General features: G+C 37.9%; 1 protein-coding gene across 2 annotated transcripts in view; it reads left to right on the forward strand.

Annotated features, from left to right (window-relative positions):
• The window catches only part of OSBPL3 (oxysterol binding protein like 3), a 92,060-nt gene that overhangs the window by 17,993 nt on the left and 47,771 nt on the right, over positions 1-26,296 (forward strand). For both annotated transcript variants that reach the window (XM_050312493.1, XM_050312502.1), the window contains exons 2-3: positions 1,565-1,688; positions 23,857-24,099. In XM_050312493.1, coding sequence (XP_050168450.1) covers positions 24,007-24,099 — 93 coding nt within the window. In that variant the 5' untranslated portion in view covers positions 1,565-1,688; positions 23,857-24,006. The remainder of the gene's footprint in view (positions 1-1,564; positions 1,689-23,856; positions 24,100-26,296) is intronic.

Genomic DNA, 26,296 nt, shown 5'->3' on the forward strand with positions numbered 1-26,296 from the left:
CTGGGAAAAATGCCAGCCATAGATTTGGGAGAGTCTGAGTAATAAAATCATAAAGCTGGTTCATCACTCAAATATGTTATTATTTCAGCTGCCTCTGCCCACTGCATGCTCCTACAGGCTAAAATGTCAATAGGCTCTTATATTAATAGCAATTGTAGAACCCTAATATTAAAAGGCTGTAAAAATGAAAGAACCTTAGATTAATCTAAAATATCAAAATTAACACATCAGTTGCTCTGTCTTACTCTAGTTTAAAAAATGTCCACCCTTAATATTTGGACTGTTAAAAATGCACAAGTTCATGTGTTAAATAATCCTAAAGTTAACTCACAAATTTAGACTCCAAACCTGCTGGGGATGGTGGCATTTTAGGAACTTAACAAATAGAAGAACCAAGGAATTGAGTGTAAATGTGAAATTAGAAAATATTAAATGTAGACAACCAATAGGAGAAGGCAAAAGTATTGCTTAAAACTCTGAGTTGAAAACAGGAAATCCTTTTCCCTTGGAAAATATGCTAACACTGTAAGAATAATATTAAATAAGGGTAGTAATGTCAATTCAAGAAATGCAGAAGAATTTAGTTTCATTACTGAAATAAAGCTGTAGTCTATGACAGCCTGTAGAAATAGCTAAGTAGCTAAGGAAAAAAGTTAAATTGCAACAGTAATCTAGATTCAAAACTGTTATCACAAATAACTTGAGGAATACTCTTTCTCATATTGATTTTGAAGAAATATCAGGAAAGCATCAGAGAAAGTTTAATGAAATGCTAGGTATTTTATATTGTATATGGTACCCAGACACTGGTTTGTCTGGTGTTGATTGCTTGTAGACTTTTGGAAAGTCTGATAAGGAACTAACTCAGTACAATAGAAACTCAAACCTAATAATTGGAAAGATCAACCATACATTCTATGAGTATAAAGGCAGGCTAAACCATTGTTCCTTTTTAGCTCAAATTGAGCACGTTAAAGTGTGTTATAAGCAGTTTCTGTTTGGTAATGTTCACGTTGTACAGATAAGTCCTGTAGCAGGCTGCTAAAACTGTAAAATTGGATTGTCTTCAGAAAAAGTGCGTCTGACTAAATGTCAAAACTGCGTGTTAGTTGCTTGAAAGCGACAAGTTTGTCAAAGAGTAGTACCCCTGGCATCTATTTCTATTCAGGATTCTTTCTTGTTTTGTGCTGACAAGATGCTCGGGTGAGTTCCCCATAGCCTCAGTAGAGTTACACGTGTGTGCAGAGTTCTGGATCCTTGGGACAAGAAAGATTTCTGTTACAAAATGCATTGATCTGTTAGTGTGTTATTAGACTAAAACTCAGGTAACTTAGTTATATGGGAGAATGTGGCTAACCCAGACTTCTAATACATATCTTTCAGAAAGCTGTAGATGTTTTATTTTAGGAAAACATTTTGGGATGGGGGAACACATAAGAAAAGTAGGTTGAAAATTTTTCAGATATTTTCATATGTTGTACTTTTCTCCCCTGTGCTTCCCAGGTATGAAAGGACAATGCAGCAGGAAGTCTTATTTCTCATCTGATTTTTGCTTGTTTTTCAGATCCGACACAAGACTCATGTGAGCTTGCCACATCTTGCCTAATGGAATTGCTCATACTTTCACTTCTGTAAAAGAAGAGGAGACTTGGATTCTTCCTAGTTGGCACTGAGCCTACCCACTCACTGTAAGTCAGTCTTTCTTCTCTCATGGATATGTTGCCCTTGCTGTAGGAAAGTAGAGGTTAAATTGGTGTGGAGCCTGTTTTAGCCTAGAGGGAGCATCATCAAAGAAGCTGTGTAAGGAGCTTCTTGCTACGAAGAATCACTCAGTCAGTGGAGAATGGGAGAGGGCTGTAGTACAGCTGGCGAAGAGGCAGCACCTCAGTCCCTTTTTGGGATAATACATTGTACTTAATTATACGTCTAAAAGAACTGAAGGATGTATCAAAGAAATGGAACAGGTAAAGCTGAAGTGATGCTAATGTAACCTTTTATTCTGCTGAGATAAGAGTAAATGTTCAAAAATACCTCAAAGGTGTGTTACATTTGTGGGAAATGGGAAGGAAAATACCATTTGTTGAGTTGTATGATGTTTGGGTTCCCTTAGGCTTTAGGGTTTCCACTGGATCAGAAGGAGAACTCTCACCCATTGCACAGTTGGACTCTATGGTTTATGTCTCCTTCTGAAGTGCTCTTTATAGGCTGCAGCCAAAGATAGGACTTTGGCAAGATTGAGATTATGTTATTGGTGACATTGAAAACCTTCTTGTGTTGCTGGTGGGGTTTTTGCCTGAGTGTTCACTAATTGTGAGATTTATCGTTGGGAGGAAATTCTGTCCCAAATCACATTTCCAGTCATGGCACTTGTGCATTTTATCTTCTCTAATTGTATGTAAATGTAATCCCAGTGCATTCTGAATACTTAACAATTTATCTTTTAGTGTAGGGATATTGATAATGCATTTGAACTTCCTGACTAGCTGCTTGTGCTGCATTTTAACTTTGTATATGTATATATGTTTGTGTGTATATATATATATTTTTTCTTGGCCTTTTAAACCTGTGGGCATTAGATTAGTATTTTAGGGACATAGGACAGGTAGGATGTTGTAGGCCTTACATGCATATAATTTACACATTTGCTTGCAGTTGTGGAAGGCTGGATATTCTGAACTGTGCAGTTCTGACAGTCCCATATATAAGCTCATGTTTTTAAATCTCTCTTAACAGGCTTACTTGGATCTTATACTTGTAAATCAGAATATAACATTGCTGTTCTGCACTAATTTCCTATTATACTTGCATCTATGTTGTGTAGGCTTAATCACTACTGTAAGCTTGGAGAATTTTTAGGCTGAATTTTTGCTTGTGAGCATGTAGAAGGTATCGCTAAGTGTATGTTGCCCAGTAGGAACTTGCCTTCCTCTGGAAAGCTGGAGATGAGTCATGAAAACTGAAGTAGGTAGCAGGGACAAGGGTTGAATCTTTGCTAGAAGTATGTGGCTGCTGTAAAGCACATTAACAACCATGCATGTTTTCAGCTTCTATAAATTAGAAGCTGAAAAGGTGTCAGGGGAGAGAAAGGAATGGAAAATACTTCTGCTTGGTTTGTTTTTGTTGGTAGGTACTGGCATACTGCTCCAATGGGAGGTGCCCAGTTGCTATAGGATCCTTTTACCCATGAAGATAGCAGAGTTTATCAATACTATTACAAAATAGTTAGCTGATAATGCTGGGAAGTTTTATGTTTAAGTAGCAAACCAGTGTTTCATGATTGCCTAATGACTTTCAAAAAGTTTCAGTACTTGGCAGAAATGAACATAGACCTGCCCCACCCCAGTGTGCAAAACGTGGCAATTTTATTTACTGAGGGGGTTCCTGTGGAACAGATATGTTTGTGACCTCACGTGGAGTCATACAGGAAACCTGTGAAGAACTATGGGCAAGACCTCATTTTGCTTATCCTAATCTTTTCAGGGCAAGAGTGTGCTCCATTGAAAGACAACTTGGATAGTTGCTGAAAGGAAAGGTGGTAGATTTACAGGGATACAAAACTAACAGAGGTTGAACAGTTACAAAAAGGGAATTTTTCATGTGTCCTCTAATATCTGTAGCAGAAGGCTACAATGAGAACTAGGATTTATCTTAACAATAATATTTTCATTTTCATTCTAACATGGTACAATACTGTTGGCATATGTTCTTGGAACGCATTAATACTTTGTAACTTCTATTTTAAGATATATTAAATGTCACGTTAGCACATGGTGTTATTTCACTGAATAGCTCTGTATTTTCAAAAATGGAAAGAAATAGTACCTGCTCAAAGAAATAGTACGGTGCTCAAAGTGAATTCACTTTTAAGTGAAATTATCCTAAATTCCTTTTTATAAACTTGAAAACTAAATCTATAGTTGTTATAGAATCAGCTTCAATGTGTTACTGTGCCTTTAGAGGAATTCTTTCCTGCTCTTTTGAACGTAGGAAAATATAGTGAAGGAACTAATCCTTATTCCTTAATCCTCATAAATTGTATTAAAGAAACTTCATGGAACCCCTGTGTGTTACTTTGTTGGTATTTTCTCTTAGTTTTGCCAACCTAAAATTCTCAGCTGAATTCTTCAGTACAAATATTATGTAAGTTGGTGGGGTTTTTTGGTTTTATCTCACTTGTGAAAGGTATTAATTTTTTACTTCGTAACCTGAATACTGACAGATTATGTTAAGAATATTGGCAGCTTGACCTTGTCTGCTGGCTCTTTACTAATAGTCTTATAGGAAAAACTCTTTATACAGAACTAAATTGTGTGTTAAAATATGTCATTTAGTACTTCCTTCAAAGAAAAAGGAGGTTCATATACTGGTAAATGCAAAAATAACCAATGTACACAACTCTAACTCTGCTTTGTGTACAAGCTCATGACTTTGAATTTAAGTCACTTCTCTTAGATGAATTCCAAAGTGTTTCTAATATACGGGAACATTTTCATTCATACAGCATTATAAATCAGTCATAGTTTAAATGTATCTTTTTAGGACAAGTTGATGCTTGTAAATGCCAAATGTGTCAGGCTGATGCTTGACTTGAAGTGGTGTGACAAGGTTGTGAACTCCTCAGCCCAGTTGTGAACTCCTCAGGCGTTCCCCCTGTGACTAGTCAAGGCCACAGACTGTTCTGCCTGCATTAGGGACACAGTAGGTCTCAGGTGTGAAAATGTAGGTCTTTATAGTAGTTACTGCTTCTTACTTTGGGAGAGACTATGAACTTAGGTGCTCCTGTTATTCAAACTTGTTATTCTTATTCCTTATGCTTATGTGCAGAGAAAAGTAGCAACTGCTGTGTGTTGGGTTGTTCCAGAGACAGTCAGGTGGATCACCCTTCATTTTAGTGATGGGAACAAGTTGCCTTCTTACTGACATTACAGTGAGGATTTTACAAAGTGAGATTCTGCATTTTGCTCACAGAAAGTGATGCAGATAATCCAGATTGTTACCACTGAAAGTGTTTTCATCGCACCCTCACTGAGCAGAAGCACATACCTTTCATCTGGAGAGCATGAACTCAGTAGGTCCTTTGATGTATGTAATTTTTGTGCTTGGAGAAGCCATAAAAACTTTCTCCTTGTTTTAAGAGTAGCTCCAAGACACCAATATATGTCAGAACATGTGCTTCTATCAGCCTTATCTTTCTTAGAAAAGACTGGATATCTTTTCCTGTCTTTGCTTCTGTGAACTCTGGTAAGTCCTTAATTTGACCACCAGGTGAAGAATAAAAATAAAGCTTCAGATACATCAGAAGGCAGAAGACTTGTCACGTTTCAAGGATGGTCTTAGAAATTAATTTATGAAGAGCAACAGTTGTACAGCTTCAGGGCCCCTCACTTCCCAGTTGTGTAACAGCAAAGGTTTGTGTGCAAGCTAACTGCAGGAGAGCTAAAGAGATGGTTGCAGTTATTGGTGAACTCCTCTAATATGGTGATGAAGATGTGGGACTGAATCTCCAATCCTGGCATGTATAGTAGTGGTTGTGGTGATTTTGGTCTCTAGTGACTCCTTTACTCATTCACTAACTACTTAGTATAAATGCCTTACTCTCCCATTTGCTTTTGGAAAAGGTCATATCCTTGTTTTAGTTCATAAGGCAGGTTCTTGTAGCACTAGATACTGGAAGAAGAAATGAAAATTACATTGTTCTTTTAGGCTGGAAGAAGCTTCCTACTAAGCAGAAAAATATTATGATTATTAAAGTAGTTACTTCTCAAGGAGAAATAAAGATTACTTGAAAGACTGAGTAAAATGTTAACTGTATAATTTATTTTGAGCCATCTGTGTAAAGTTCACAATCAGTGGGCTTCTGTATTAATGTGTTTTAATCTTGTTTTATCCTCATGTTCTTGTCCAAGCACGTAATCCATTGCAGATTTCTTTTGGTTGCACTTCTTATCAAAGCATATATGAGGGATGAAAAATGATCAAACCTAACCAAGGATAACTATCCATAGTGATTAATCAACAGAGATATCTTTATGAAAATGTAACATTTGCAATATTTGTTTAATGACTTGTTTAAACTTGCTGACATTATGCATGTCTCACACACAAAGCAAAATATCTATTGTGGACACACATGATTTTTAGTTACAAAACCACAGTGAGAACTTCTCAGAAGAAAAATGTATTCTAAGGAGAACTGAAATTATGTTGCAAGAACTATAAGATCCTGACAGAAAACTGGGAAAAGTCTTATCTGTTAGGGAGTTAAACGTACCAGCTGGTAACTTGCAGATGCAATAGTGAGCACGGAACAATATAGTATAAAGTTATTTTTAAAGAGCTTTAAGGAGGCTTTAATGCAGCAGCATGCTTTATTGTAACTTTGATTGGTCCTCCCTTCTATCCAGGTGACTTCTGTGCTTCTGTATGTCCTGGAGGAGACCTGGACTCTGATGCTGTATTTTTGGAGGATGGCGAGTTAGTAGAGAAAAGTTTTGATCTAAGACCAGATTTCATATGATAATTACCTGGAAAAGTACCAAAAATTTCCCTTTTTTTTTTTCCCAATTTTTTTGTCTCCTGGAGGTTTTTTTTACTTCCAGTAAATAAATATCTGAACAATGTGACAACTGTCCATAGCTGTGTTTAAATGTACTGCAAGTAGTACCTTATTTTTAATAGCAGGAATTGTTCTTTAAAAAAAAAAATATTATTAATGTTCTATTTTAGAAGTCCAATACTAAATGATTAATGAAAATGTTGATACTAGAAAATTGTCTTTCTGTAGCACTACACCTGTTTGAAAGTGCTAACAAGTTGTCAAGTGCTACAAAATGAAACAAGCTTAATTCTTGGGGCCTCTTACATTGGCTAAAAGGTAGATACTGTCAGCTACCGTAATAGTCCAGAGACAGCAGTACTCACTGCATTGACAGTGGAAAAAAAGAGAGTGCTTCTGGTTGAGAGACACCAATAGAATTCAGTGTAGGTGTTGAGAGGTACAAGAAGGACTGCAGAAATGCCCTGTCCCTTTCTGTGTGATTTTTTTTTTTCTTTTTTAATGCCAGCTTTTATTCGGCAGCAACTATTTGCTTCCAAAAGTTTAAACTGTTAATATGTAGTTAACACGTTAAAAACTGTTAATGTAGTTTTTAACACATTGTGATGTGTGAGGGAAGTGCCACTCTCTAGCTGCTGATTTTATTTTTGTCATCACTGGACAAAATGATGTGAACAAGTGGTTAGCGAGTTAAAATGTACCCTAAGAAAAACTAGTTTATGGTTTTAATATGGTTCAGCATCTGGCTTTTGAGGGAAAACATTTGGTTCAGGAGAACTGGAAAAAGCATTCATCATTTAGCTCAAGCTTTGTGACTCCAAAATTGGGTTTTTCACTGTCTGGGGTGAGATGGGCTGCAAAGATAAGAACTTAAAAGTGCAGTGAATTTTGATTTGTCATGAGGGTAGTACAAAGCCACAAATTTTCTATGCCTGTGGTTGGCTATCTGTTCTCTCTGGTCAAATTGTAGTTTGTACTTCACCTTTAACATTTCTACATATGATTTATATTTTGGGTTTGAATTATCTGTTTGGGGGGGAGTGTAGTTGTTTTGTTTTAGTTTTTTTTTCTTCTCACTGCCATAGAGTTATCAAGGAACACTAATTAAGAGGTGGTGATAGCTAAGTAACAGCTGTTAAAGGTGTGATTCAGCATCTCCCTCTGCAACTAGCTTCCCCTACAAGTTGTGAAATTTCAATCTACCCTGTATTTGCAAAGTCCTTGATGAAGAAATGCAGCTGACCAGGGTGTAGGGGCTGCCACAATGGATGTTGTGGTGGTTTGACCCTAGCTGGACACCAGGTGCCCACCAAAGCCACTCTATCACTCCCCTCAGCTGGACAGAGCAGAGAAAATATAATGAAAGGCTTGTGGGTCAAGAAAGGACGTGGAGAGATCACTCAGCAATTACTGTCATGGGCAAAACAGCCTTAGTTTGGGAAAATTTCTTACCAGTCAAATATAGGGTAATGAGAAATAAAATCAAATCTTAAAACATTTCCCCTCCACCCTTCCCCGCTTCCTGAGCTCAACCTCCAAATTCTCTGCTTCCTTCCTCACAGTGATGCAGGGGTTGGGGAATGGTGCTGTGGTCATGTCATCACACATTGCCTCTGCTGCTCTTTCCTCCTCAGCAGAAGGACTCTTCGCTCTCTTGCCTTGCTCCAGTGTGGGGTCCCTCCCATGGGAACCAGTTCTCCATGAATTCCTCCAAGATGAGCCATTCCCCTGGGCCACAGTTTCTCATAAACTGCTCCAGTGTGGGTCCCCTGTGGGAGGAGAGCCTGCCTCATCATGGTCTTCACCATGGGCTGCAGGGGAATCTCTACTTCTTCTTCCCTGACTTTGATGTCTGTGGAGCTCTTTCTCTTGCATATTCTCACTCTTCTCTCAAATTGCAATTGCAGAGGGTTTTTTCCCCTTTTTAAATCTATCCCAGAGGTGCTTCCACTGTTGCTGATGGGCTCTACCTTGGGCAGTGGCTGGCCCATCTTGGAGCCCACTGACATTGACTCTATCTAACACAGGGGAAGTTTCTGGCAGCTTCTCACAGAAGTCACCCTTGTAGCCTCCCTGCTACCAGAATGTTGCCATGCAAGGCCAATAGAGTTGTACTCTGTGTTTCTCTTTGTCTGAGACACTGGCCAGTACCAGATGCCACAGAGGGAAGTATGTGCATCCTTACCTGGAGTAGTTATAGAACATGTATCCTTTTGTCAGACCCTTTCTAGAATCTTTATCAGGATCACTTATGATCTGGTGTGAGAAAGGCTGTCTTTAGATAATTTCAGAGTTTATAGAAATTACATATTCTAATATGTGTATACCTTGATACACACAAAGCTGAATACTTTTGTGTTGTAGGGGTTGACTTTGGATATATTTGGCAAAAATAAGCCTGTGTACAAGGGCGGTGTATATTACTTCTACTGGCAACAACTTGAAAAATAATGCTCTTTTCATTTAAATAAGAAAGTGAAACTACACACTCCCCAAGCACCAAGCTGAAGGAAGCAATGACTGTAATGAACAGTAACAGTTGCAATAAGAGTTAGCCCTTGAAATGAAAGGGAGGAAGGGGAGAGAATAAACATCTCCTCCCCAGTGAAGTAGCTTTACACTGTATCATTAAATCTCACTTGACAAAACTGAAGTGTCTTGTTCAAGACACAATGAGGAACTTCATTTTTCATTTGAGGCTGTTCTCTTCCCACCCCCAGATATGCCTGCAAGCTTTTGCTGTTCTTGGCCATGGTGTTCTTAAATTTGTTTTCTTCCCGCACTAGTATTTCAGATGAAAGATTTATGAACAATATCAGAGTATTTGTTAAGAGAAGAAATATATAACATTCCTGATTTTCAGGATATTTCAGATTGTCTGTGTATCAAAACAGTATCACTGAAATGAGCTGTGCTTTAGTAAAGTAGGGGTCGGAGAGTGGCACCACATATCAGTATTCATCATTGCTGTAGGCAGTGGGAAGGACTGTGGCTACAGGCTTTAGGGAAATATAAGGAATGAAAGGAAAAAAGAAAAGAGTGATAAGAATTTCTTATAACTTTGCATTTCTGCGTTTAAGATATTGGGCTTTGTATATTATGTGTTTTCAAAGCAGAAGTAGAAAGGCATTTTCAAATGAAGAGCAGATTTCAGGGTTCAGTAAAACATAACCAGGCTAAAATCTTATTTCAAAATGTCAGTGTTGCTTTGCCTCTTTTATATATTTGAAAAAGCGAATTTAAAGGTTTTTAAAACCTCCATTAAGACTGAAATGCAACTTAATGTACGTGACTATCACATGACTTGTTTTCTCTGAAACCCCATTAGAGTAGGATATAAATACCTCTGTGAGGTTATGTTGGTCAAGCCACAGATTATTTAGTGTGCATCTGTTTAGGCAGATTTGAATATTTGGGGATTTATCTTGTTAGCATCTTCAGACTGGGTTAGTTGATGACTACCAGCACAGAATTTGAGAAATACTTCTGAAGTGGGATTGTTGGCTTTAAGCTGGAGGCCCTTTTAACAGTGCTTGAAAGGGATAAGACAACACTAATACCACCTTTTTCCTCATGTCTGGCTGTGTGTGGGGTGCTCTAGCTGTGCTGTGTGGGCCATTCACTTACGAGTTGGACTCCGTGATCCTTGTGGCTCCCTTCCAACTCAAAATATTCCATGATTCTGTGATTTTATTGTCTCTTATGGGAAGTTAACTTCATGTTTTTCAGTTACATAACTATGCATCACATTTTACTTAACTTATAGCCTGAAAATCTGACCATAACACGCTGGATATGATGTATGCATTTAAAACACAAAGGCATTGTCATAGAAAAAACTTAATGTGCATATTAGGACTTGATTAGAAAAGAATCCTTAACACTTGAACAAGGGGCTAGTGTCACTGCAAATGTGAAAGCATGTATATCAATATGCATATACTTTGCATATGTATTGGAAATAAAGCAGCTTTATGACCAAAAAAAAAAATATGGAGTTAGCCATGGAAAGTGGTGCAGAAGTTCTTAGCCTGATGAAAGGACTACAGCTGCTGAAGGTGTATTCAGTAGAGAGGAAGCCTGCAGTCCACCTGAGGAAGGTGGCACACTGATGGGTCTGAGTACAGTGACCAGCTCAGAAAGCCCATGTGATGCAAGTGTTGAGTGAAATGTCCAGATCTGTTGAGATTCTGCAGTGACTTGGAGCTAAGGGGCCTCTGCCTTGGCTTGCAAATGCTCTCTGTCATGAGTGCACTCTAATAGGCAGTGACCTCTAACTACCTTTCGGCTTTGCAGCATCAAGCTGCTACTGCTACAAATGACAATTAGTAAAATTCCTCTAATTAGGCTGGAGTCTGAGAACAAGGGGTAAATGATGGAAAGTGTGGGATAAGGAGGACGTGCTTTCCTTCATAAAGACTATTTTATGGTTGTTACAAAACTCTTTTTGTGACTGCATGTGTTTGCATTTCAGAGTACTCTGAAATGATTGTGAAAACCAGCATTGTTGCTATTTATTTATTTAAGTTAGCATTGGAAAAGAAGTTCTCCTTCAGTATGTTATAGGGAAGATCAAATGGAAGGCTGTTTAGTAGTTTTGGACAAATCATAGTAATGCAATTTGAACTGTTTGCTTTCATGTGACTTATTTAATTTGCTACCTGTGAAATATCCTGTTTCTGTGCATGTGGACATGAAGGATGATTACTTTAAGTGGATGCTGTTGAAATGTCTTGGTGCTTGCTTAGGTGAAGAAAAGTCAGGCCTGTAGCATTCCTGGAATTGGTTCTGAATATAAAAAACCCCAGTGGTTGTTTATGTACAAAATGTTAATTGTCACTCTGCTCTGTTCAGACATAACTAATGTGTGACTTAATTTAGATACATTAGCTGAGAATCATTGCATTCACATGGAAAGTAATGCATTTGTCACATGTATTTACTTTCTCCTGCTTAATGCACAACGTCCAACTTGACAATTCCTGCATTTGTTGGTGACTTTAATCTTCTTAGATTTGCTGTGTAAGGTGGTTAAACTGCTGCTTTTAACTTCTAAGTGCCTCATGCTTTTTTTCCATGTCCTTGCCTAGCGCTAACAAAGTATCCCAGGCAAGGGGAATGGGGCAGGGAGGAAGATGTGGAGAAATTGAGATGTCAGTGTTCAAAGTGGCAACAGGAGATGTGAACTCTGTTCAAGCAGTTTGTGAAGTTTCCAGGCAAAATTCATACAAAGTCAGACTCCTCTGCACAAGGCAGCAAAAGCAGTGCATTGCAGCATTTTTTGAAAGCTCAAATTATTTTAAAGCCCTGTGTTCTGGATTTGTATGGACAACCTGCAAGAACAAACTACAGACTTCTCAAAATTAGTAGCTGGGTGCCATAAGGAGTAAAGGCAAATATACATTCCAAATATGGGAATAATACTGAAATTCCAAATGGTAATAGGTCAGAATTTGTACGTCTGGGAATGCTGTCATTTGTGTGAAAGGAAAATGTGAAGTGTGAAAGCTTTTACTATGGTTTTGTGTCAGCCTAAATGAACTTCATTTTAGGATGGAATCAGCTTTCAGTGGATGCTATTCATAGTCTGGCCTGTAACTCCTGTTTTTCCCGCTTTCAAAATCTTTGTTCAAAAACCTAATGGTGCTGAAAGGAGAGAAATATAAGAAGAGAAATCATAATATTTTTCTCCAATGTAATTCAAAAACTTTTTTGTACTCGACACACATATACATTATGTGCATTTTTATGTGTGCACTTCCTAAATATGGTATGTGGCTCTAACAGCATTTTAATTCAATTGGCCAAGATGAAGAGGTGGAATACAGAACCAGGCGCTCAAGAAATGTTTTGTGTTGTACTGTATTTTCTCCATTTCCACCTTTTAAAAGTACGACACCCATTCAGCATAATAAGTGATAAGTGGTCTATTCCTGAACTCATCTCTCTTGTGATGCAAATGATACTGGAGCGTGGCAGGAGATGCTGCTTGTTTTGTCACTGTTTTATCATTAGTGCTGACTTGAAGCAATGATCACCCCTAGTGTTCATCTGCCTGACTGGTGTTATAAAATCACATTAGAGAACAATTTTTTCAACGTCTCACTCTGGGAACAAAAGTTTCAAAACCCCCTATTTAATTATTCTTATTGTTAGTGTGAGTTTTCTGCTCTGGAAGATCATTATAATAAGGGACATCACGGGCGTGGTGAGCAGTCAGGTGAGTCAGCAGGCTTGAGAATGACAGTCTGAAATAGGAGCTGGGAGCTGCCAGCACCCACAGACACCTTGTTTGTTTGCTGCTAGGATGGACAGTGGACTAATTTTCTTATTTTCTGAAATAATAATTTCTGAAATAATTTTCTGTAAAACTGAATATGCCGATGATGTAACTTCTCCAAATGTAATCCTTCCAACTGCCATCGGTCATTCCAAGATCTCTTTTTTAATGTGATATTCCATGTAAATTCATGTTATTTTGGTGTAACAGCAGAAAAGATTGAAGTTGTTTGTGACATGTTTTGTGATTTGATCTCAAAAACAGTATAACATAATGTTAGGAGATTCATTTCAATGGTTCTGTTTTAACTGTCTGTATTGCACAGCTGCATTTTTTATTAGAGGACAGTTGAGTTATGACAATGCTTTTATGTCTGCAAATGTCAAGTTTTCTGGTCAAGACTTGATGAAAACTGTGCATGAGTTTCAATACTGAACAGCTCTTGAAAAGACAATTTTATGTCAAGAGTGTAATTTTATGTTATGTGCCTTGTGGAGGTGTTTTCCTCCTTTATGCATTCTATGTTTTGTAGTGTTAAAAATTTGACCTTGAATACATTTCTCAAACCTATTTTGGTAAAACTATCACTTGCTGGCAAAATTGTGGAAAACACATTCTATAAATGATGAATATTAGTAAAAGTTAAGGAAAAAAATATGTAGGTCAGCAGGGGTGAAGTAGGTGTGAGTGCCATCTGTTAAGAAAATAGCTTTCAGTATTACATTTCCTGGAACTTCATATGTTGTTATTCTAGACATGTAGAAAAAAAAGAAACCAAACCTTTTAGTGCCTTCCTCTAAGGTTGCTTTTTTCTGTTTTCCTTTTCAGAAATTCATCAAGAGCATTATATGAAATAAGACTTTTTAAATATGTCAGAATGCACTTTATGCACTAATTTAACCACAGGTTTAATTTATTTTTGTGTTGTAAGTCCTGATGGACTTACAGTGCCATATGTCAGCATATTTAGAAACAAACACGAAACTGATGAGAGATTGGGAGGAGAGTAGAGAGAGAGAAGGCAAAGCATAGTGGAACTCTTCTAATATTAAGCTGTTCAAGGGGAATCTACATCACTTGTAAACACTTCTGTTTATTGCTGCTTTTATAGCCTATAATTAAAATCCACATTGTTAGTTGCAGGTCAAGTATAACCAACCTCAAAAGTGCTGTGAAGCAACCAAGATGCTAGACTGTACACGTATAAAACTTTCACATTGTCGTCTGCCTTCTCTGTGGCCTGATTGCAGTGACTGGAGCTGAAGAAAAAATGAATGTAGTCATTAGAAATAAAAGCTATGGATAGTTAAGTTGTAGCACCCTTTCACTGAGCTCTTTGTAAATTATTCATATTCCTGAGGCATCCTAATTAAAACCTTCCATCTTTTAAACCTCTAAAAATACTTGAGGAATGAGAGTGTAGTTTCAGCTTTTTTAATCACGCAGAATTTCATTTGTTTCTAATTAAATTCAAATAGATATCTGATAGCTTGCATTAACCTGAATCTAAATGTAAAATCAGAGGCAGTGTATCTTTTCCAGAACTATCTGGATCAGTTGAAAATAACACACTTTTCACTTTCTTGACCACAAATTGGTGATGACCACCCCTGCATTTTGGCCAAAGCAAAGTATGTGAACTACTCCCTGTGGCAAATGGCACTCCCCTGAATTGGATTAGAGAGGACTGCTGTGATTTATTTCTTTATTGTAAATTTTTTTTTAAAGTTTCTTTAATTTTTGACAGGGGAAGTACTGATCTTGAGAAAAAAGGCAGTAACTTGCTTGGGAGCAAGAATTTCTTTAATTACTTTGGCAGTTTTGAAAAGTGAATATGAATTTGAGCTCTAAACTGTCAGAGACACTGAGCTGCTAGCTGAGACCCATATAAGTTCTCATCATTTTTGTTTTAACTCTGAGCTCTGTTGCTGGGGCAGGCTATATTTTTACATTTGGATGTCATACTATAGTAGGCTTGTATAAGCAAACTTAGGGCATTAGAACTCTCTAATTGTCTCTAATAGTCTTAATTGAAGCTCTCTTTTTTGGCCCATTTCTGAATTTGCTTTTAGATTTTGCACCCTTGTAGCTAGGCAGAGGCAGGACAAGATCTGACATGAAAGCACTCACTCTGAAATGGTTCTTCTGTTCTTCCCAAATATGGGTGCTACTTTTGCAGCTTTGTGTTTAGTTTCTTCTCTTTTCAAGGTCAAAGGTTCTCTTAGGAACTCTGTCCAAGTTGATCCTCTCACTGGATTTGTCTTCCCCTCCAGCATTTCAGAACTTGAGGAGATCATGGTGGGATTGTATTGTTTGAGGTGGGGAAAGGATCTCTTTTATGGTCTGTTTCCTGTTCAAGAGCTGCCCTGTCAACTACTCAGAGACCCTCATCTCTAGCCTGCATCTTTTTTGGCTGACCCAGCTATTGTGATTGATACTTTCCCATTTCATATTAATTAGGCAAAACATTACATGTAATCATTCAGATTTATAAACTTGATTACCACATCTTACACCTCTCTGCTTTTAGATCTCTTTCAGTTCATCTTTATCCTATGCCATGAGGATAATGTTGCAGAGAACTCGATCCCTGGAACCTCTTTTCCGGTTCCCATTGTCAAGGTGTTCATTACAGTCATAAATATGAATGGATTTAAGAGCAGCTGTGATGTAGAATCTTCCAAGAGCGTGGTTCACTGCATCCATGACTCAGGGTTCCTGTCACCTGCGTATACGTACGTGCGTGATAAGTGTTTCCAAGCAAAAGGACAGTTGCAGTCTGTCATCATCATCCTGTCTGGTCCTTGAAGAGCTCCAGCCAAAGCCTTAACACTTTTAATTTGTATTTAAATCAAACACATTTCTGGAAGAGATTTAGATTAGGTTCTAGGAAATTCTTTACTGCGAGGGTGGTGAGGCACTGGAACAGGTTGCCCAGAGAAGTTGTGGATGCTCCATCCCTGGAAGTGTTCAAGGCCAGGTTGAATGGGGCTCAGAGCAACCTCAGCCTGGTCTCATGGAAGGTGTCCCTGCCCATGGCAGAGGGTTTGGAACTAGTTTATCTTTAAGGTCCCTTCTAGCCTAAGCCATTTGATGATTCTGTGGTTCTATGTATACTTTTTTCCTTAATAGTGGCTTTTTTTTTTTTTTTTTTTTAAATTTGAAAACTTGGAATTAACAAACTTTTATGTTTTGGCACTAATAAGAAAAATACTTAGCACCTGTAGTACTAATTGTCCTCAGTATAATTTATATGTAATAGTTTCCTACAACACATCTCTAAAGTGTCAACGTTTATTTACATGTTGAGTGTTCAAAAATACAGTGTTAAGAAGTAGTGGCCCCTTGCCTAAGGTGATTTTAGAAAGTGTTAGCACTGATCTGCTAACGACTACTTGCCCTTGTTCAGAATATTACAGACCTCTTTTGATGGTTCAAGTTGTCTTAGTAAGACAGACCTTCTGTAAAGAAATAATCTGCATAATATTTAAAAGAAAGCTGTAGTGCTGCATTTATAAGTACTAATGTGAAGTACACTGGAAAAGGTGTCTTAGAATGGACTTAGAAGCCTCTAAAGATAAAGAAGATCAAGAAGAAATGTGACGTTTTTATAACTCCTGGTCATTACACTGTATAAAATGCGTAAATGAATTTCTGTGTATCCTAGGAAGAACTGATCTTGTTACCACAGTTATTAAAGTTAATGAGATTTAAATTTTGAGGTAATAAGCCTGCTTATAAAGGAGAAATACTAAACATTCTCAAAAGAAAGTGCTGTTTCCTTTTTACCTTGTTTTCTTTTGTCTTGTGTACATCAGTCCTTAAATGACAATTCCAGTGTATCATGGGAAAACAGATATGTGGGAGGGGCATCCAAATGCACTTTAAAGTTGGACTTGATGGTCCTTGTGTGTCCCTTCCAACTCAGTATATTCTGTAAAATCTGTGAGATCTGTGAAGGGGTTTTGGTTTTGTTTTTTGGTTTTGTTTGTTTGTTTGTTTGTTTGTTTTTGGTTAGGGGTTTTTTAGAAAGTAGATGATGCCAAAGTGTGAAAGGAATAACAACACATCAAAAAGGGCAAAGAAGGTTTGTTGGATCCTGCTACTTTTTAATGAGCTGTCTAGCTCTCCTGCATGAAATAAAGAATCTCTGTGTTGTGTTTGTTGTTCATACCTGCCTCATGATGTTTTTCTTCAGACTTCAGTGAGGATCATTTCTGGGACACCAAAACACTTCCAGCGTTGCTATTTGCTGTTCTACCTGAAACCAGAGATGACTGGGTTTGGGTTTCTTTCTCCACAGTTACACCAATTATGCCAGCTGGTTTAATAAAATGTCTTGGTTTATATTAGCCTTGGAAGATTTGTGCATCTCACAACATTATGCAGTTTATCAGGTCACAAAGAGACTGTCTGATTCAAAGTTACACAGATGCCTTCAGTGATTTGACAGCAAAGTGATGTCTTTTTCTTGATGTGCAGGCAGTGCTGTCTTAAGATCTTGACTTCATGCTGGCAGAGTGACAGGTATTTCCAGAAGTAACATTGTGCCTATCACAACCCAATCCAGGAAAACAAACACTGTGTATTTCAGTAACATTTTAGCGATAATGACTGCAGTTTTCAAAAGGAGTAGGCCTCGGGGCACAGTGAAGTAGCATTGTTTTAGTGAACAAAGCAAAGAGCAGTAGTAAGAGCACAAAAATGAAAGACAACCAAGCTCCTGCCAAATGTTTCCCACTCTGGGACGTTTTCACTAAGAGAAGGGCCTTTTCAAGGTTTTTAGTACAGACTGTAAAGTGATACCATGTGCCTGTTATTTTCCTAACTGAAGATGATAATAAGCTTGTCTCTTTCATCTATTGCCTTGACCATCCTTTGTAAGGTTTTCTGTAGATGAACACCACTTTCAGTGCAAACAGACCAACTACTGCTTTGTTATTTGAGGAGGGAGGACTGTCAACCTCCTTAGCACTGCTGTATGCATTGTACCTCCTCCCAGCAATAAGATTTGATCCCAGCTGTTGTTTTCTGCTCCACCCTCTTGACAGGAAAACTGTGGACCCCTCTGTTACAGGGTCACAAAATGTTTCTTGTGGTCCCCCAGCTTTTGGTTTATCAGTTGGGGGTTCAGTCATGCTAAGAACTGGAAGGGGGCATGTGGGACCCCTCTCAGTCTAGCAGCTTGTGCTAACAAGTGCTCAGCTGCCAGGCAAGGCTCTTTTTGAAAGGGGCAAGGAGAGAAGAATTATTAATTATTTAAGATGTGACTGTGAGCTAGGTCAGTCCTGTGAGTTATGATTATCAACTGCGATTGAAAGTTGAGTGGAAAAGGTGGTATGACAGCTGACTAATCACTGTAATAACACTGCCATTACTGCATGTATTTTTCTGTATCACCAGGCGCCACGATTTTTAACATATCTATTAGAACATATACTCAGTAAGTTTTTTTTATAGAAGTGCAATCTATCACAGATCTCCTGGGGAGATGGAAACAGTGTCAAGATTATGCATTTAAAATGAATCGTGTCATGTGCAGTATTATAGTCACTTTCTATGGTGGATGTCAGGAAAAGGTGGTATTTTTATATGTACTCATATTTCAGGATGCCGAATGACCTATTTCTAAATTTATATAAGATTTTTCTAATGTAAGGAATGAATTATCTCCCTCAAGGGTTAGTGAAACAGCAAATATTTGCTTTGCTTCAGGAGAGTCTAACTAGACTTGACATCGAAGGATGTTCTGCTTTGATGCCTTTCTTGGGATGTGTTCGATTGTTTCTGAGGTTTTGTTTTGTGGTTGTGTTTTGGTTTTTTTTTTCTTTGCTTTCTGTGCAATGGAACATACAGGATTTTCTCTCATTAAGTTGATGAACACTATATATGATAAGCAATCTGGTGTTAAACACGGTATGTTTGTTCTTTGTCTAGCGTTTGCCCTTTTCCTCTCTCTGTCTCTCTTGATTAGACAACTAGGAGAGTTTTGTTTGAACTACATTTTCCTTTTTTGGGTCACTGAAATAGCATGATTTAATTGCTACAATAGCCTTCTTAAGGAGGCAGGCCAAATGGAACTGTTTCTTTGCATCTCGGACTACTTCAGAGTAGTATTTGTTTATGGCTGATGAAAGGATCTACTCAAGAGAGGTTGTGATTTGGGCGAGCACCCATCTGATGGAAGGCAGTTCTGAAATACTTCCTGTTATTGTTAGTCTTCCTAAGCTGTTTGAACTTTTGCTTTCAAAGATAGGTTTAATAACCTAGTTGTTTTAAACTCTTTTGTGTTTGTTTCTGCAAGTTTCCTTTTGTAAAGAGGATAGCTAGTGACAGAGCAGAATTTGTGTGCTTTGACCTTGGACAGAACGAATCTTATGGTAATTCAGGAACAGCAAATACCTGCCTTGAAAAGACATCTCCAGTACTTGTACGTGGTGTATCTGTAGTCTATAAATAATTCTTTCCTATTTTGAGCCAGATGAGACACTGGGATAGATTAAAGCTGGCAAATTGAAGTATAACAGAGAAAGACATGAAAGCAATACTTGGAAAAGACTATTGCTTTGTTTATCCAGGCAGACTTGAGTGGATGTAATTTAATAATAGCTACAGAGCAAAGGTTTTAGCACAAATTCTTTTTTAATTCTGTGAAAGTCACTCAATGTTGCTTGCAACTCTGATTTGGATTGCTCAGTTCTGTGCTTGCTGTATCCACCTGACTCTCATCAGGCTTTCTGTTGTTCCTATTCTTCTATCCACAAAACCTTAATTGACTACAGTTATAGAATGAGATGTACGCTTCCAGTTTTGCCGCTCAAAGTCTCTACAGCGTTCCTTCACTGCTGAATCAGCTCTGAAGCAGCTGTTAAGACACTTTTTTTCTTCCAGAACCGTAGCAAAAATAGTTGCCTAATGTTATTTTTTTTTTTTTTTACTGCAATTTTACATGTTTCTTTTCAGAATTTTGCTTTTGCTTCTTTTTTGAGATGTGGAATATCCTGGATTTTTCCGTAAGCTTATTGCTTAGAGAGTTGTGAGAGATGAAACGTGACACTGAAAGACTGCTTTGAACCCTTGCAATTTAAAAGGTTTGAGGACAACCTGGGATGGTACTTTAAAAAAAAAAAAAGTATTACTGTTTTACATAATATTGTATGTTTACATGAGCTTTAATTGAAGTAGAATAAGGTGCTTAGTAACAGATGATAAGTAGAGATAAGTGCTGTTTATGGGTTTAGGATGTAGCAGCTGTAAGTAATATTTGATACTCATGTGTTCTTACTTCTTTAAAATCCACCTGGTGAGGTCATTTGCAGAAGTACTCTTGTCCTACTTTTGCAGCTGTTGACTTTATAGCAAAGAATTAGGACAATGCTTAGCTGTACTGTGAAAATTACTGTCCTAAATTTATTTAGATTTGCCTCAGCCTCACACCTTTGATTTGTCTTCTTGCAGTAGACCAAAGTAAGTGGCACTGTGTGCTCCAGAGAAATGTGAGAACAAATATAGTTCTGAGGCCATCCTGTGGCATGAAGAGGAGCAAATTGTAAAGAACCCGGAGCTGTTGGATCATGAGGACCTCAAAACATCAATTTTAGTTGCAATCTTAGCTTAGTTAACATGACACTGATTTTATACCTGCTTGAAAGTTGCAATTGCTCTTGTACCTGGCGGCCTTAAGTTCCACAGGTAATGTAAAATTGCCTTCAAGAGACCCAATCACTGCTGCTGAAAGCCAGAATGTGAGAGTCAACTTGGGATGCAGAATCAGTGTTTTTTCACCTTCCTGTGAGAATAAATGACTTAGTAGTTGAAGAACGGCCACAGGGGGTTTTTGTCTTCCTGAAGAGAATTTTAATAAAGGAGCACAAAGTAGTTGCTGGAGCATGTAGCAGTTTTCACGAAGGAGTTGTGGCCATGGTTATTATTCACATACACTTTCATGTTCATAGCTGGAAGTCTCAGGGTAATAAGTTAAATTACTGGGAAACACTAATAAAATAAAACACTTCGGAGAGGGCGTATTTCACTCCTGCATTCTTCAGGCTTGGTTACAAAAGCCTTTCCTTCAATCCATGCAGTAATTAATTTGAAGGAATAATGGAAAATTCAAATGCCCAATTTTGGAAGCAGACTGACAAAATACTTCAGGTGCTCTCTGCCAAATTTACCCCACCTGTCTCCTGCTCCTGGTTCAAGCACCTCTTGTTAGGTAGTGAGTCATCTTCAGCTCATTTGAATTCTGGAAAAGTGCCCACCTCACTCTTTTTGATTCCAAAAGGACAAATGACAATGCCTTAGGAGATCTTAAGTACTTTCTTAGATGGTGTAAGTCTGTGTGTATGTGATGTCAATGTTAGCATGTGGAGCAGTGCAGCAAAAGTGGATCCTTTTAGTCATCCAGTTAAAGGTGAAGAACCAACATCAACCCCTGGATGAGACTAGTCAGGACTCACCCCAGTCAGGTGTTGTAGGCTTAATGCTTCTGAGCACTGGATGCACTCCTGGAGCATATTTAATTCAAAAGGGATTTGGTTTCCATGTTCCAAGACTGCGCTGCAGCTGAAACCCAAATGCATTGCAGTGGGAGTACCCCTCTGCTCTGACCTAAAATGGTGATGTAGCCACACCTTAACTTCATTTGGACTCCACACAAAAACATGATGATAGAAATACTCTCCTAATTATATGGCTTCTCTTTGTGCCAAAGTCCATGAGACCTCTGGTTGTTTTCAGTTACTTGTCAATACACAATTATTGTGCTGTGTGTTCAAACAGACAAAGGGCATTGTATATCTTAAATGTAGTGTGTCCTGGAGATATACCCTCAAGGTACTGATGGCAGTAATTTTCAGTGCATTTTGCTGCGTGTTTCTTGCCATGAACTATGCCATTCATGGCCAAAATGCTAGATAGTCACCAATGAAAGCTGTGACAAGGTGCTCGTTTTGAATATGAAGCAGTAAAGAGAACAGGTTATCTGAGCAAACTGTGTGTCCCAAAATTAAAGCACTTGTTGCCTCGTACTTTCAAGGGGGTATCTGAACAATGAGTTTGCAGGAAGAGTGTTTCCGTTCCTGTTGTGAGTATTTGACCTCTGCTTGTTAGCACAGATGTGCATTAAACTATTTTGCTAAATGGAGTTTGCGAGTAAGTAAGGAAGTTACCTTTTATAAGTTAAAAACCTGAGATACTTCTAAAACTGTTTAAAAAAAAAAATTGAAGTGAGATAAATCTAAACCTGTTGAAAGTCTGTAATGAAATGCCACACAAATTAATGTTCCAGGTAGGAAGCGACTATACCTTCTCCAAAATGCTCTACTCCTAATCTCAGTCATAATTTCAGTCTAAAGTCTGTGTGCTGGACCCAAATAATGCAGGCCTTGCCAACACATTGCTGTTTTCTTCGGCCTTGCCTCGTGCTCGCTGGCTTTGGAACTGTCTGATGGTTCCTGGAACATTTGCCAGGCTGACTCACCAGTGGAAGAGCCCCAGGAGAGCTCTCTTTCTCACCTCACTTGGGGAGGCTGGGGCTGTATCGTTGCTGTTGCTGAACACAGATTTGCTCTGGTGCTAAGAGAGTATTTCTGACTAGGTAAAGTGTCATAGAGACCGTGTTTAAGGTGAAAAGAGGGCATGTTGATTGAAATGTTACAGCGATCTATATTGCCAGAAAGGCAATGTAGGCAAGATTGGAAAAGGTCTGTGTTCAGACCTTCTTCAAACTACAGCAACAGGGAGAGAGGTTTTTTGCTGCAGAGTGTTGTCTTCATCTTAAATATAGCATTTGGTTTTAATTGTGTGTTCTGGGTTTGGGTTTTTTGTCTGTGGCTTTTGATCTGGTTTATTTTTTTGGTTGGTTGGTTGTTTTTGTTTTTCTAAAAGGGAAAAGGAGTTCTTAAAATACCCAAAGGGTTTTACTAGGGATCTGAAAATACTGCTTCTCTCAGAATAGGTTTTTAAGCCTCTTCAAGAAAAAATGAATGGCAAACTTCAGTAAACAGTGATCCTAGTTCAGCACTGTAGTGACAGTGCAAGCAAGAGAATTGTGATGTAGTGCCTCCCAGTTTTGGCAATGAAATTTCCCTTCTCTTTGTGGAAACTTCCTTACCTTCCTCACCTTTGTCATTGGTGGTTCTTGGACTCTTTCTAACTGCAAATTCCTTGCCTGAGACAATAAAATTCGAAGTGATATACAATTTGTACAGCTTCTCTGCCACCCCAAGTTTTGGAAAATATCACCCTCTTCTTATGTCCTCTGCTTGTTGGGTGTTTTTTTTATTATTATTTTTTTAAATATGCAGTTACCATGACAACTCTTGCCCACACTTGAAATCTGTTATTGCAAGTTTCTGGCATGGCTTTTATTTGCATATGCTGCAAGAAGCACTGTTATTAAACAGAGTGTTAATTATTCTTCCAGTCACTGACTGAGACAACTGATGTGATAGGAGTTACAACTTTTTGATTCCAGGTAAAAGCGGTCATGTACAGCTCTATGCAGCTGAATTTTCATGCTCACTACTTTTAGGTATTCCTCTTTATTGGTATAGAGGGAGTTTTTTCCTGAAGCTGTGCTTACTTGTTTAAATTATCAAGGAACTGAGAAAAAGAGCTATATTTTTGATTATATACCATCTTTTTTATGAGACATTGTATTAGATGTTTTCTTCTCATTAGGAGTCTGTTTTGGTCCATTTCATACAGATATTTATTATTCTCTTTGTCTTAATTAATCTCTTTTAATTAATTTAAATCTGTAAAAGAATGCTTGATACTGTACTTTGTCCTCTGAATAAATCACAACAATTAAAATGTGTTTAGGATCCAAAATTCACATAATTCCCATCTGAGACTTGCAAATTTACCTTAAAGTGATTGTTGAATTAATGTCTTATAATGTACGGTAATGTGTTCAGCTTGTATTAGCAAAGGCTTTATTATGATTCATTCTACAGGATGGCAGTAGGCGACAGCATCTGATAACTTGGCTTTTTGTTTTACTTTTCCGTTCTAGGAGTTTCCATGGAATGCAGATCCTGCCACTGGACTGCATTTGGGTAAAGGATGAGTTCAGCGTTTCTCTGAGGAGTCTTCCAACGCACTTTCTAAATTACCTTTTAATGGTGTTCTAAGTGAGCTTATGTGAAACAAATAGTTTTGGATCATGAGTGAAGAAAAAAACTTTGGTGCATCCCAGAAAATGTTGTCTCCTTCCAGAAGTACTAGCAGCTGCTCCTCCAAGCAGGGAAGTCGACAGGTAATGCAAACTTTTTTATCCAAACTGAAAGCATTGCTAAGATTGGCTGTTACTTTTGTTCTTGAGTATTGGCAAATCTCTTAAACCCTGTTTTCCTGTTGCTTACTTATTTTATTTCATGATGTCTTTGCTCTCCTTACTCTCTTTTTTTTTTTAATTTTTTTGTTGGTAGCAGCATCTTACTCTGAGTCAAACGCAGTAAACACACATTAATGAACATCAGGCATGTATAAAACTGGAATGCTAGCAGTAAATTTTGATTTCTGTCATGTTGTATGTATGGTGTTTTTATAGTGAAGTAGAGCTTCTGTAGTGTCTTGGTCTCAGTGGTTTGATCCTGAAATCCCAAATCTTACCTGTAAGATACTACTTTTGTGATAGAATATTGTGTAACAGCTCTGTTTATTTCAAGTTTCCAGGAAAAGGTGGGCATGCATGTGTGAAAGATAATGCATCTTTCAGAAACCTGACATGGGCCTCTTTGAATGCTTTTTTGTGCTGGTTGTTGCTGTAGATCTTAGATAGGAAAATAAGTATTCATGTAACACGATGCACCTGGGTGCCTAAGGTAAAGGTTGCTTTGTTTTCTGCAGAGTTGATGCTATTCCTTAAAGCTCTCTGTTTCAACAGACATGTCTACAAGTGTTTGCACCTGGCAGGTGAGGCTGCTTTTGTTTGTGGGCAAGAAACACTTGTGACCTGCAGCCGCACTGAGAATTAAGCTTAAACATGCTCAATCCATGCTTGCAAAATCGTGAGCAATATGCTCAACATGAACTTTTATCTTTGTGAGTGCTGGCTTAGTGGAGCTCTTGAAGCTGCCTCAGGCTGAAATTTTAATTGGAATTGAGCATTCCAATCCCCCAGAAGCTTTGGAGACCTCAGCTGTGTTTTGAAACAGCACCTGCTTTTCTGGGACACTCTGGTCCTGTACATACAGTTGGAAAGGCAGACAAATCTCTGAACAATGTATGCCTTTTAAAATGCTGTTCTGCTATATTAAACAATGAAATACCTGCTTTCAGAATATTTTTTTTTTTGTTTTCCTGCAGCATTATTTTTCATATCCTCTGTATGGGATTACCTCTAAAAAGTGTAATTTAAAAGATTTTGTATTGTCTGTTTCAACAGTTCATGTCTATCAAGTGTTATCATGTAGTATTTAAATAATAAGATTTACATGAGCCTGACTAAATCCACTGGTGCATTACACAACCAGCATGAGCAACCATACTTATGGAGAAGCAATTTCTACAAGAACCTCTCTTACTGCCATCTGACATGATAAAATCTGTTGGCTAGCTTGGGCTTTTGAAACTATTTCAAAATTACCCATTTTGTTCTCACCTGCTCTGTTTAGAGAAAAGGAAAAATTCAGTAAGGTTTAATGTCATCTTGTCAATCCCCAATTTTTCAGTCTTTGACCCTTGTGTGTACCTGAGCAAGGTGAGAGACGCAGCTTGGTGTTTTATGTGTATTCCTGGAACATCCATGCTCGTTCATTGTACTCAGACAGATGGTAAATGGCCTTATAGACCTCTTAAGTTAAGCTAAATTGATTGTTTCCCAATGTATAACAAAGGGCAATACAGTTGATATTTGTTTGTGATATTATGGAGTGTTGTGATAAATATCTCCACTTAGATCAGTGTTTCCTAATTAAACTTTTCATGGCCAGTGATTGCGTTACCAAGTATAAATAACAATATACTTTTTCACTGGGGAACCTACACAAGTTGACCAATTGTCCATATTTCTAGGTGGTGATAATGATAGAGGCAAACCACAGACCTTGGGGAGTTTTTGTGACTTGTTATATGTTGGGAAGTGACCCCTAAGCAGAGCTAAGAGCTCTGCTTGCTTACTTTTTCTTATACAGCCTGAAAATTTACAAACATATTTTCCAGAAATTACGTGCACTTGTTAAGGTTCCACTGGTATTTATGATATTTTTTTATTTTTAAATAGGGACTTCTAATACCTGCAAGGAATACTTTAATAATTTCTCTGTTTCCTTCTTCACCAAGTGCAATAACTCTCTGGCTTATCCTATCACTTTGTTTGCAACTCTTGAAGTGATATAGAGGTCTTACTTCAAAGTAGTGAAATTTAGAAGGAGAAAACAAAGTCTAAATTAGAGTTCATTTCAGCATTGTCACTGTTTATGTGCATGGCTGTGTATTGCTGTTCCTTCTTA

This window comes from Myiozetetes cayanensis, unplaced genomic scaffold (genome assembly GCF_022539395.1).
Source record: "Myiozetetes cayanensis isolate MyiCay16 unplaced genomic scaffold, myiCay2020 scf1, whole genome shotgun sequence".
NCBI classification, from domain to species: Eukaryota; Metazoa; Chordata; class Aves; order Passeriformes; family Tyrannidae; genus Myiozetetes; species Myiozetetes cayanensis.